General features: G+C 45.2%; 1 protein-coding gene across 1 annotated transcript; it reads right to left on the bottom strand.

Annotated features, from left to right (window-relative positions):
- Positions 1–4,678: 4,678 nt before the first annotated feature.
- Positions 4,679–11,602, bottom strand: ENSA (endosulfine alpha). Its single transcript, XM_060029418.1, has 4 exons — positions 11,421–11,602; positions 9,629–9,754; positions 8,152–8,318; positions 4,679–5,418 (listed from the first exon to the last, which is right to left on the bottom strand). The coding sequence occupies exons 1-4, from the start codon at positions 11,475–11,477 to the stop codon at positions 5,403–5,405; spliced, it is 366 nt and encodes a 121-aa protein (XP_059885401.1). The 5' UTR covers positions 11,478–11,602; the 3' UTR covers positions 4,679–5,402.
- Positions 11,603–11,934: the final 332 nt, after the last annotated feature.

An 11,934-nucleotide genomic window follows, 5' to 3' on the forward strand; every position in this document is an offset into this window, starting at 1 on the left:
CCTTGCATGCTATGCTACAGCTACTCTCAATTATTTTAAGTTTCCAGAATGTAATACCTCTACATCTTTTCACATACTGTTTCTTCCACCTGGAAGACCTTTCCCAATCTAATCCCTTTACCTAAGTCCTACTACTCCCTCATATTTCAGCTTAGAAGCTACCTTCTGTGAAGGGATTTTTCCTGACTGTTCTTCTCCCACCTGCCCAAATTAGGTGTGTATTCTGTGCTTCCAGAGCATTTTGTGCTTATCCCTATCTTAGCACCGAATCCTTGTATTCTAATAATTGTCAGTCTACCTGTCTTTATTATATCCCCCAGTAGTCTTTAAGCTCCCTGGGGGCAGGAACCATATTTTAGGCACTGTTGTAGTCCCTGAAGTAAGGGCTTTTCGTGCCTTATCTTGTTTAATCATCACAACAGTCATTTGTGGTGGGTACTACATCATTCCTATTTTACAAAATAAGTAAACTGAAGCAAAGAGTTTAAGAAACTTGTCCCAAATTATCAAAACCAGGAAACCTGACACTAGAACCAGTCCATCACTAAATCTATTACCTTTAAATCCCTTCTCCACACAATTTTGCAGTGACCTGTCTAAAACATAGAACTGACAAGATTTCTTCTTTGTAATCCCCTCAGTGGTTCCTATAGCTGCCTGCAAGCCATATCCTTGTCTACCTTCCTGGCCTGGTCTCCAGTGACTCCCCAGGACTCACTTGATACTGCTACTGCAGAATCACCACAGATTCCACAGTTTCATCCTTCTCTAAGTGTTGGTCCCTGTACAAAAATGCGCTTTCTCACCTTGCCTTTCTGGAGAAATCCTGTTCCTCCTTCAGAATTTGCTCCATGAAATCTTTCCTGATCACTTTTTCTTTAAAAAGATTTATTAATTCATTTATTTATTTTTGGCTGCATCGGGTCTTCGTTGTGGTGTGCGGGCTCTTCGTTGTGGTGCGACGGCTTCTCTCTAGTTGTGGCATGCGAGCTCAGTGGTTGTGGCACACAGGCTTAGTTGCTCCGCAGCATATGGGATCTTAGTTCCCTGACCAGGGATCGAACCCATGTCCCCTGCATCCACTGGACCACCAGGGAAGTCCCCAGATCACTCTTTTTTTGTTTGTTTTTATGGCTGCACTATGCAGCTTGTGAGATCTTAGTTCCCCGACCAGGGATTGAACCGGCCCGGCAGTGGAAGTGCTTCCTGATCACTCTTTTCCCCATCCCACTGCAGGCAGTGGAATCCTGCCTCCACTCTCGGAAGCTATGTGACTTGGCCAAGTTACTGATTTAGTTTTCTCATTTGTATAATGGCAAGACTAAGACTACCTACTTTGTAGAATTGTTGTGAGGACTAAATGAGATGATGTCAATTGAGTACTTAGCAATGGGCTAGGTGCAATTACTATTAAATACTTGTTCCTATTCCTCTATGTAGCTGGGCTTCTACTGCTGCAAGTTTAACACTGCATATGATTTCCTCATGTGTAGTTCCCCCACCAGAGTGGAATCGCCTTGAAAGAAGCACCCACATATCATTTATATTTTAGCACAATGCCTGGCATATTACAGGCACTTATTAACTGATAATTGAACTAGACAATTTAATACTACCCATCTTTCAAGGCCCAGTTCAATCTCCATTTCTTCCACTAATATTTACCTAATGATTCCAGCCCTCTGAATTTCCCCTTCTCAGAATTCTTTTACCACTGACATGTATTATATGTAGAAGTGTTGTCTCAATGAGGCTTCAAGTTCTTTCAGGGCAGACACCATTTCTTATACTGTTTATCTGCCCAACAACTGCTAATATTTCCAATCGCAAAGTTAGAGTTCAACAATTATTGGGGTTGGCCAAAAAGTTCGTTTGGGTTTTTCCAAAAGAGCTTATGGGAAAACCCGAACGAACTTTTTGGCCAATCCAATACTTGTGAATTAAAATATTGCTGCCCAAGCATGAGCAGCCTCATCTTATCTTTATTAGTAAGTCACCCATCTCTAAGAAAATTCAGCTAACAACTCATCTCCTGACCCTCCTTCTCTTAGCTTGTGGGAATTCTGCTTAGAACTGCATTAATTTGGAGACTTCCCTGGAGGTCCAGTGGTTAAGACTCTGCTTCCGCTGCAGGGGACATGGGTTCAACCCTTGGTCAGGGAACTAAGATGCCGCATGCCACGCGGGATCTTATTTATTTAGTTGCACCTGGTCTTAGTTGCCAGAGGCAGGCTCCTTAGTTGTGGCTCGCTGGCTCCTTAGTTGCGGCAATGCAAACTCTTATTGTGGGCATGTAAGTTGCGGCATGCAATGTGGGATCTAGTTTCCTGACCAGGGATCGAACCTGGGCCCCCTGCCTTGGGAGCATGGAGTCTCATCCACTGCGCCACCAGGGAAACTCCCGCCACTCGGGATCTTACATTAATTTGCTTTTATTTGTATGCCACTGTCAGGTCTTAGCTTCCAAGGGAAGAGATCTTCCCTTTCCTTGTTAACCTCCCTCAAGGCCCAGTAGAGGGCACTATACACACAAGGGCTGCTAGTGTGGGTGCCACTGGCTGACTGTAGATATCGTCAATGGCAATTCTCCGGGCTATTTTTCTTTTGCCTGTGTTTTCCATGCTAGGGCCACAACAGCTTAAAATAAATGCTGCTGGACAATAAAAATGGTGACTTCATCCCTGCCACCCTGCATATCAGATGGCTCAACTGAGAGGCTTGTCAGCACAATTATCACTCAACCATGTTGGAGGAGTAGAAGAACCCTTGAATCCACTCTCTGGAATAAAGATTTTAGAAAAGCTAAAATAATGGGCAGGAACAGCTATTTGAAGCACTGCAGAATCAGTCTTCCCTGACCGCCTAGCCCTATAGTACGGGAGTGAAGGGAAAAAAATGGCACGTTTTAAACTGAAACAGAAATAGGAACAAACATTTCTTGGCACCCCAGGATCCCTAATGCTATGCTTAAACCTAAGGGCCAGGGGAGCCAAGAATAATGGAAAAATCATAGAAAAGCCTAGATATTAACTCAAGCTCTTCAGTAAACTAGCACTGCCACCTTGTAAGTAACTTATTTCTGTATGTCAACTTCCGTTACCTGTATATTAACTTCCGTTACCGGTATATTAACTTCCGTTACCTATATATTAAATGAAACTGCACTAACTAGATGATTCCACATCTTGAGACTTGCTGGCCTCATTCCCCAGCTGTAGCCACCTGGCAAACATAAAACTAGGGACAACATGCTCAAAAAGAAGTCATGGGACTGGTTTAAGGGGAATAAGGATGAGAAGGCTCAGAAACCCCACCACAATAAACATTCATATATCTCCTAGCTTTAAGATATAAAGTTTAGGGAAGTCCCTGGCAGTCCAGTGGTTAAGACTCCGTGTTACCAATGCAGGGGGCGTGGGTTTGATCCCTGGTCGGGGAACTAAGATCCCATGTGCCACGTGACCAAAAAGAAAAAAAGAAAGAAATGAAGAAGTATCTAAAAACAACCCCAAAACGTGGAGACCAGAGAAAAATGGCTCTAATCGCTAAGTAAAAATTTTAAATGTTCTCTGTATAAAAAAAAAGATATAAAGTTTATACCTTTTGAAGTATATGAACTTTTTCATATATTTTCTTCCAGTTAGACAATAAACCCCACAAAGGTAGGGAATGCCTTTAATATATTTCTCCAAACCACCTGGCTCACTTAGTGTCTAGCATGCTGTTCAGAAAGGCTGATGGTTAGGAGGCATCACAATCCGCTGGCTAAATCACGAGAGAGCAAGTCAGTATAACATCCCGAGTAGCTGAAAACTTATTTGGAAAGTTTCTGATTAAGAAGAATGGGTTAGATACTGAGAACAACATTCCTTCTCTAGTTTAGAAGTACTCCTCCCCCTCAATATGATAGAGATTTCTCTGGAATATCTATGTCTCCTGGACCCTGTTTATCTTCCTTGATGCACACTCATTTGAGAAGCCAATCACATTTGGGAAAATACCATGATAAATTCTCCTAATCAAACTTGGGCAAATGGGCAAGTTTCAATCTTCACACATGGTAGATTGGTGTGAGAGGAGACAAGTGAGTTTGTTTCTCCTTGGGTAACATTTCTTTTGTATATTACACTCACAAGTAGTTTTAAACTTTTTTCAGTGGCAGGATTCCAGTGGTTAGGACATCATGAGGAAAGAAGTGACTCTGCCCCCTACTGGCCACTAGCAGAAAGGCTTGCGTTCCTTTTGGCTTATTACTAGAGGTCACATTTCTCCTTCACAGACATGAGAGCTTGTGAAGGAATGGAAGACTGAAAGAGAAAAGGAAAAGCAGGCTTCCTTTTTTGCTTAGCCTGTACTGAGCTTTAGGTGTCAATAAACCATTTAGATCAAATACCGCAAACCCCTTATTTTGTGAGTCAAAACCTGAGGTGGCTGCATCTTCTGCATTAGCTACGGAAACAGTAGCTTGGACAGGAGTCAGGAAAAGTCCTGGTCTAATGCCAACGTCCCTGCTCCCTCTCCGTAAATTAGGGAAACGGGGAACCCAGACACATCCCACATGAAGGGCCCCTGTTCCTTAGAAACTTAGGCCCCACACTGGCTTCTCCCCTTGAATGGTGTCTTCAGTATTGTTTTCTTCCCTTTCCCCAAACCCCAATAAAACACACCAACTGCTTCAGAGTATTTCTGGGTTGGGTTTTTTTGGTGGGTCTTCTTTTGTTTTTTATTTCAAACTGAAAAAGTTCCCTGGGCTCTGTGGGGCTCCCCACGCTCATGGCCCCCTTCTCCCACGCTCACTGCCCTTCTTCCCGCAGCAAATCTATTTCAAGGACAGCACTTTTTTTTTTTTTAATGCATAATTGAGTTCTCAGCTTGTTCTGCAGAACCAGAGGAGCTGTCTGCATCTTTCATATTTAGACGGTCAGTTTCTTTTATCTGACACCAGGTCCCCAGCCACATCCAAGCAAGCAAGGCATTCTTCTACAGAGCTGAATTAGAGCCTCTCATCTTTTGTCCATTTTACTTCCTCCTCCTCACACCCACCCACCAGCCACATGGTTAAGGAGGATAGCCAAGAATGTTTTTATCAACTCCAAGCCCTAATTCATATTCCCCCAAATCTCCCACTCCACCCTCCCAACCCCCCACCCCACCCCCAGGATTTCACTGAGATGTCTCCCAACAATTATTTGGAGAAAAAGGAAAAACAAAAAAGGTTCAAGGTCTTGGTGCTCAGCCCAAGGGGCTCCATGCGCTGGGACACCGACGGGCAGGGGCTTCTGCCTCTCCAGCCCGCGCCCGAGCCACCTCCTGACCCCTGGCTGCAAAAGCAGGGAGGGGCAGGAGCCAGCACAGGACCCAGGGGGGCAGCGTCTCAGGATCTGGCGGAGCCCCGGGCAGCATCATTCAACTTGGCCACTGCGGACGAACACAGAAGAAAAAGAAAACACTGTCAAGCAGTAAGGGAAAGAACCCTATGTCCCACCCCAGTCTCTACCCCATCACTCTTCCACACTTAACAATCATTAGGGCTACCTGGCACATGTCTCAATCCTATCCAGCGAGTTGTTTAAAAAAAAAAAAAAGAATTTCAGTCTTTTCCTGTCTTCAAAACAAAATGTTCTCTGTCTTTTTGGAGATACCCATGAAAACAAAAACAAAAACAAATTCTTTAGACAAGATCAAAACAACTGGAGGTTTTCAGGGGTGTAAGCTGCCTGGCTCAGAGCAGGCTTGGTTTCAGAGGCATGGCCAGAGCCACTTGCAGCAGCGGAGACGGACTGGGGGCACACAGTGATCAGGTGATAACTGCACAGAGGTCAGGGCCAGACAGCACACATGTTGTTCTGAGTGGACTTAATAATCTAGGTTTAATCAAAGCAATTTGGATTTGGATTTTGAAATGACCCTTCTTTGCCATGGAAGCTATGTACTTCACGCTGTGGAAACAGGTGGCATATACAGAACGTAGCTTGCTTCTTTGTTTTCTTAGCCTTGAAGATGACCAGGTGGAGAGAGAGACCAACAGTTTTTCTGATTTCCCTATTTCTTCTATTCCTTCCTAAAAACCAGACTCACTGTGGCCTCAGTCTTGAGGAGTCATACTGACCGACAGAGAAAGCAGCTCAGACAGAAAATACAAAATTTGAGAAGATCGGAGGTGAAGAAAACGTACAAAATTATATATATATTTATATATATAATAACATGACATATCTATGTACAACATGTCTGGGACAGTTGAGGAAACTATACAAAGATGTTCAGCATTTTCCCCTTCCCACATGGACTTTAGACTAAGGAAGACAGCATGAGGAAATGGAGCAAGAAACACAAAAATTATATACAATTACAAGTGACAGCCAAGGAGTTTGGGGGCCAGGGAATCACAGGATTCTGCTCTCTCCATTCCCTCCTCACCAACTTTTTCCTATCCAATCTGAATGATGGCCTGAAAAGTGAATGGCTGGTCAGGAAAGAAGTAAAGACACACCCTAACCGCCCCCCCATGTGCACTAGCAAGTTCATCAGTCGTCCTCATCAGGCCAGATGTGTGGTACATCAGAACTGGTGAGCTGAGAGGGCAAGAGAGGATTATAGAATCTTCCCCTCCTGAACGGCTAGTTCGCACCCTGCTCTCTCTGTGATAACTAGCAGGCTGCATTCAGTAACATTCAGGCCAAGCCAGTGATAACTAGACTGATGATGCTGGCCACCTGCAGCCCCTTTCCCCCACCTGGTTCACGATCAGCATTGCTACTTCTCAGAGCACGGGAGCTGGGTTACTGGGCTCTAGGAAGGCAGAGATTTCTCAGTGCTCCTTCTCCCTAACCACCTTCCCCAGCTTCCTCCAAGGTGATTCATCTCCTGAGAACCTGCTGCTCCAGCCCTGCAGTAGCACTAAGCCCTGGAGGCTCGCTCAGTTCATCCCTTTTCTTCTTGTCTCCCTAACAATACACCTGGCAGCTGATAACATCTGAAATATGGGACTCCAAATGTGCATGACTGAGCATGTTTCTTTAGGCCCACAGCTTGGCTGCCAGAGCAGCTTTTTAGCAGCAAGGGCCCAGATTGTAGGAAAGCAGGTGAGGGCAGAGGCAAGAGCTTTCATGGCTAGCTTCTTAGAATTTTTTCTCTTGACCCTCAAGACCATGATACTTATGAGGCCCTCTTGCCTGAATTTATAACCCCCAAACCTCAACTTCTCTCCCTGTGTAGTCTTCTAATAGTTCCCCTCTGTAGGCTCACCTATGGGCCTTCCTCACTTTTGGCTTTACAATGAACAGCAGTTTTTTTCAGGATTTTAGAATCAGAATCAATCTTATCTATATTCAACTGTTTTACAGAGGCGGAAATAGAAATCCAGAGAGGTTAAATGCCTTGACCAAGGTTACATGTCAATTCTGCCTAGACTGAGTGGGACTAGAACCCAGATACCTTGACTCTTAACCCAGTGTTCTTTCCACTATCCCACGATACTTTCAAAAAGCAACATGCTGGAAGAGAGAGAGAAGGTGCCCATTTTATGTGAATTATATCCTCCAATCTTTACATTATTTAAGAACCAGGGCAAACTGTAAAAGATACTGACTGAGTAAAGGAGGTTAAGTGGGCATTATAGTTTTAGGCAAGCAAATCAGTTTTTCCTTTTGAGGCTTCTCTACACCTGCCATAATGGAAACATGAAGCAGTAGCAGCCCAAGGGACAAAACATTTAAAGCACAGAAAACAGATCCCATTCAATCTATCTTTCCCAACCATGTCAGGTTAGCCTTGGGATGTTAAACCTGTCATATTATTCCCAAGGCCTAGCCTAACCAATTTTGGGATATTCTCTTCCAAAACTAGAAGTCACATCTCCCCAGTTTTTTGTACAAAAGAAAAAGAGTTTGCAGCATTATCCAATCCTAGTCTCCTATTTCTGAGCCCCTATCTGGGCTACATGAGGGTGTGGAAATCTCAACTTATCCAAAGAAATGAACTCAGAGCCTCTCTTCAGCCCACATTACCTTCTCAGCAGCCCCCAGGAGAATCACAGTCATTTCTGGCTAGCAAGCTGAGAAGATATAACTAGGTGCCCATTCCATCCCTGCCTATGATATACAAAAGTCCAGTGGGTGAGGAAGGGGAGCAGAAGGGGGCCCCGGTTACCCCGCAAGCTTGCTGGTGACGAGTGAGGACTTTCTCTGGGGCAGATCCTGTGGGGTGGGGATGTGGTCACCAGTCACCAGGTTCTTGTCTGGTCCTGCACTTGGCAGCTGCTTATTCTTCATCTTGGCTTTGGCCATGTTGTAGTCTCCTGAGTCAAAGTACTTTTGCTAAGAGATAAGAGGGAGGTTTAGGTGAGTGAGGAGCTCTGGTCTTCCTCAAAAACAAGGAGACTCACATCCACTATAAACCTGCATCCACGCTCAGACCTTTCAAGTCTCTTTTGGATTAGTCTCATGCATACAGAGCTTAGCATTAATTATATTTACTTACGTCTTCTCCCCAGTGTGTTCTGACTTTTTCAGGTATGGAAGCAGTTTCCCAACTAGGGTGTTATTTTTGGAGTTAAGAGGTAGCTCCTACATCCTCTGTACCCACATCTTTTGTAGCCCCATGAGTACAGGATGGTTCAACCAAATTACTGACTTTATTCACTAAGGCTTATAAGGACCTATTAGCCTCCAATGGGCTTGGTGCTGGGGAAACAGAAATGAATAAGATACATAGAAGGGTCGATCTGGGGCTATCAGCAGGAGATCAACCTCAAGCTAACAACCTCAAAATTAAAAATTATTCTCTCAGACTATGAATAGAAACTGGGCTTGTTCATGAGAATGTACTTTCCTCTGACTGCAAGCACTCCCACACACGTTCCATGGTTCTGACAGCCTGCCCACGCCTGCCTTGCTTACAGCAAGGTAAACTGCAAATCAGCATCACATCATCATCTGTGACTAAGACTCAGTAACCGGGATTCTCCACAGGAATCTGCTTCCCTCTCCATTTCATCCACATAGAGAAACACACTCCAGGTTAATGACATACAATCCCTCAGTCAGCTTTCAGTACCTCTGAGGACTGAGAAACCTGATCAGGAGCTAGATGGCTATGAAGGTAAGACTCTGCCTTGGGAGAAGGACCATTCTGGACAGGAAAAATAAGTCTCTTCAGGGAGCATAGTTAGTAGTTGGTGCTAACTTCAAGGGTCTAAAGACACCTACTATTCATTTCAAGTTGAGGAAATCTGTAGGACAGATGGGCTGATCTTTTTCTGAAATGACACACCCCAAAATTTAGCTCTAATCCTAAATGTGCAATCCTAAAACTCCCACCATCCAAACAGGCAAATGTCTGGAGGCTGTCAGCATTCCAGACTCTAACATCCTTCCCTCACTCCCCCAACCCCATACCCAAATGCCCCTACATTAAGCCTTAATATCCTACGTGGGAAATCAGAAGATAACCGATACCATTTCAGGGATTTACAATATTTGCCTTGCTTTTTACAAGTTTCTAATTTCTCTCTACTACTGCCCCACAACAAAACCTTCATATTGGTGTTCAGTAGAACTTCCACAGATCTCATCCCTAAGGCCCCCTTTGGCTCCGAAGTAAGAGGGTAAGAGATTGTGCCCCGTACCCCTTTCTGGAGTCTCTTCATGAGGAAGTCGGAGCCTCCAGGCTTTTGTCCTAGGCTTGGATATTTGGCCTTTAGCTTTGCCTCCTCGGCTCTCTCAGGGAGCATACCTTCTTTCTCCTGTGTGTCCTGGAGGAAACAAACGGGCCAACAAAATTAAACACTAAGAAGCAACTGCTTCTAATATCTGATAACTTTTATACTATTACCTTTTCCTGGAGGTCTACCCATTAGTAAACATGCTATTTCCACTCTGTTCTTAAATAAAGCTAGACCTTTGTTCAGATCCCTAAAGCTCAAGATGACTGTACTGTGAGAAGAAAAGATAACTTGCTTCTCACACGAAACCCAGGGAACCACCCCAGTGACCTGTGAGTGACCTATACCTAAACCTAAACACAATACTTCACTCAAAGAGCAAGCGATATCTCACTCAGAACAGAAGCTAGGAAAGACAGAGAAAAGAGCCAACAGGGCTTCTGGTGATACAAAATTAGTATGAAAGTTTCCTAGCTGTCCCTAAAACACAGTACAGGTCAAATGGGAAATCAAGGGGGATAACTGCTGAGATGTTCCCTCCTAAGCTAGTCAGCAGATAAGTCTCTCTACGGAGGAGGCTAGCTATGTAGCCATCTCCAGACATCTCCACCTTAGTAATGGGACAGCACTGCTTCCATAAACACTGTAGTAGGAAGGTGACAGGTAAACAGAGATTAAAATGACACTTTTTAACCTCAAGAAAATTAAGGTACAGTAGGTTCACTAGTATTTACCTACCAGCTTTGCCAAAAAATCAACACCTTCCCTAGTGACGGAAGTTTGGGGAACATGCCAAGAGCTCAATTAGCTTGCGGGGGCTCTTACTGTTGCTGTTACTCCCTGCCTGCTTTTTGTAGGCCGTGCTGCACTTTTCTTTACTGACTTTTTAAAAAAGGACATGAAGCCAATTTGTGGCTCTTTTTAGTGGAATTACATTCCCTTCCCTTGAAAACCTGGCACAGACATAACACCGGGTGTATTTCATGAACCCGAATCCAGTACTAAATGTTATAAGTCAAATACAAACCCCCAAAGAGGGTGGCGTGTTTTCATCACAGAATTGCAGGTTAACTAAGTCCCACTACCTTGGAAGTCTGGGGGGAATATGGTGGCGTCTTTCTTGTCACGACTCTGTCGGCGTCTTTTCTAGGTTTAACCTCCATTAATCTGTTTGGAACTCTAGTCCTCTTCAATTTTGTAAGGTCCTCTTTGAAGGTGGGCAACAGACCATCTCCAGCGGTCAAAACAGGTCTCTTTGAGAAAGTTGCCGCCTTAAACTAGCCATGGTAATAATTACTCTTCTCCCTTCCCCCAGTGCTGGTCCTTTTTAAACGTCTTTTCCTCTACTTGTATCTTTCTGGGGATTTAGAATGCAAGCCCCAGCCTAGCGGTTGGGTCATTTTACCCCTACTAACCAGTAACACACATCTCATCCCGGGACCACCAACCCCTTTCATTCACCCAGTCTTTCTAAACACCCGCCCCGCGCCCAGGCTCGGCCAATTATAGCACAACTTCAATGAGTTGAGCGGTAGGTCTACTGGCCAATCAAGAAGAGAACCGCATTGATTGACAATCCATCCAGCTAACCAGCGCCAAAGCAGCAATCCGTACTGAAGCTCACCCTGCATGACGCAAGAAGTGGCCAACCCCTGCAGAGCCCGAGACCATGGCGACCAATCCGCACTGGTGGGAGACCGTCTCCCGCCCCATCACGGTCGCCCCCAGCTCGCCCACCGCACCCCCTCCATTTCACCTGCTTCTCCTCGCCAGTCTCCTCCGCAGGGTTCTCGTCCTCTTGTTTCTGGGACATGGCGGGACCGGGACTGTGGAGTGTAGGGGACCCAGGAACTCACCCGGAGAAGGGAAGGGGGAGGGGAAACGGGACAACCTGCGCTGCTTCTTCAGCTCCTGTCACTAGGGTTGCTCAGTCAAAATGGCGGCTCTTGCCTGTGACGTTGCGGCCGCCCCTTCCTATGGGAGCCAATGGGAGCGGGGTAGATAGGGCAATGACGTAACGACCTACCAATAGTTGCTGGCTAAATGTGGGTTCTATGGAGGCGACGGGCAAGCTGGAAGGCCAACCCGGAAAGAGAGTGACCCACAAGGACCAATTGGAAGCCCTTGGGGGATGTGAGGGGGTGGTGCTGGTAGCTCTGGCATTTTTGCTCCTTTGATGGGGTCAGACTTCCTTCGGCTCCACCGCCCCGCGCCCAGGAGGCTTTGCTGAGCTTCAAATTGGAGAGCGAAATGATGGAAACCTTTTATTT

The sequence above is a fragment of the Delphinus delphis genome, chromosome 1, assembly GCF_949987515.2.
Source record: "Delphinus delphis chromosome 1, mDelDel1.2, whole genome shotgun sequence".
NCBI classification, from domain to species: Eukaryota; Metazoa; Chordata; class Mammalia; order Artiodactyla; family Delphinidae; genus Delphinus; species Delphinus delphis.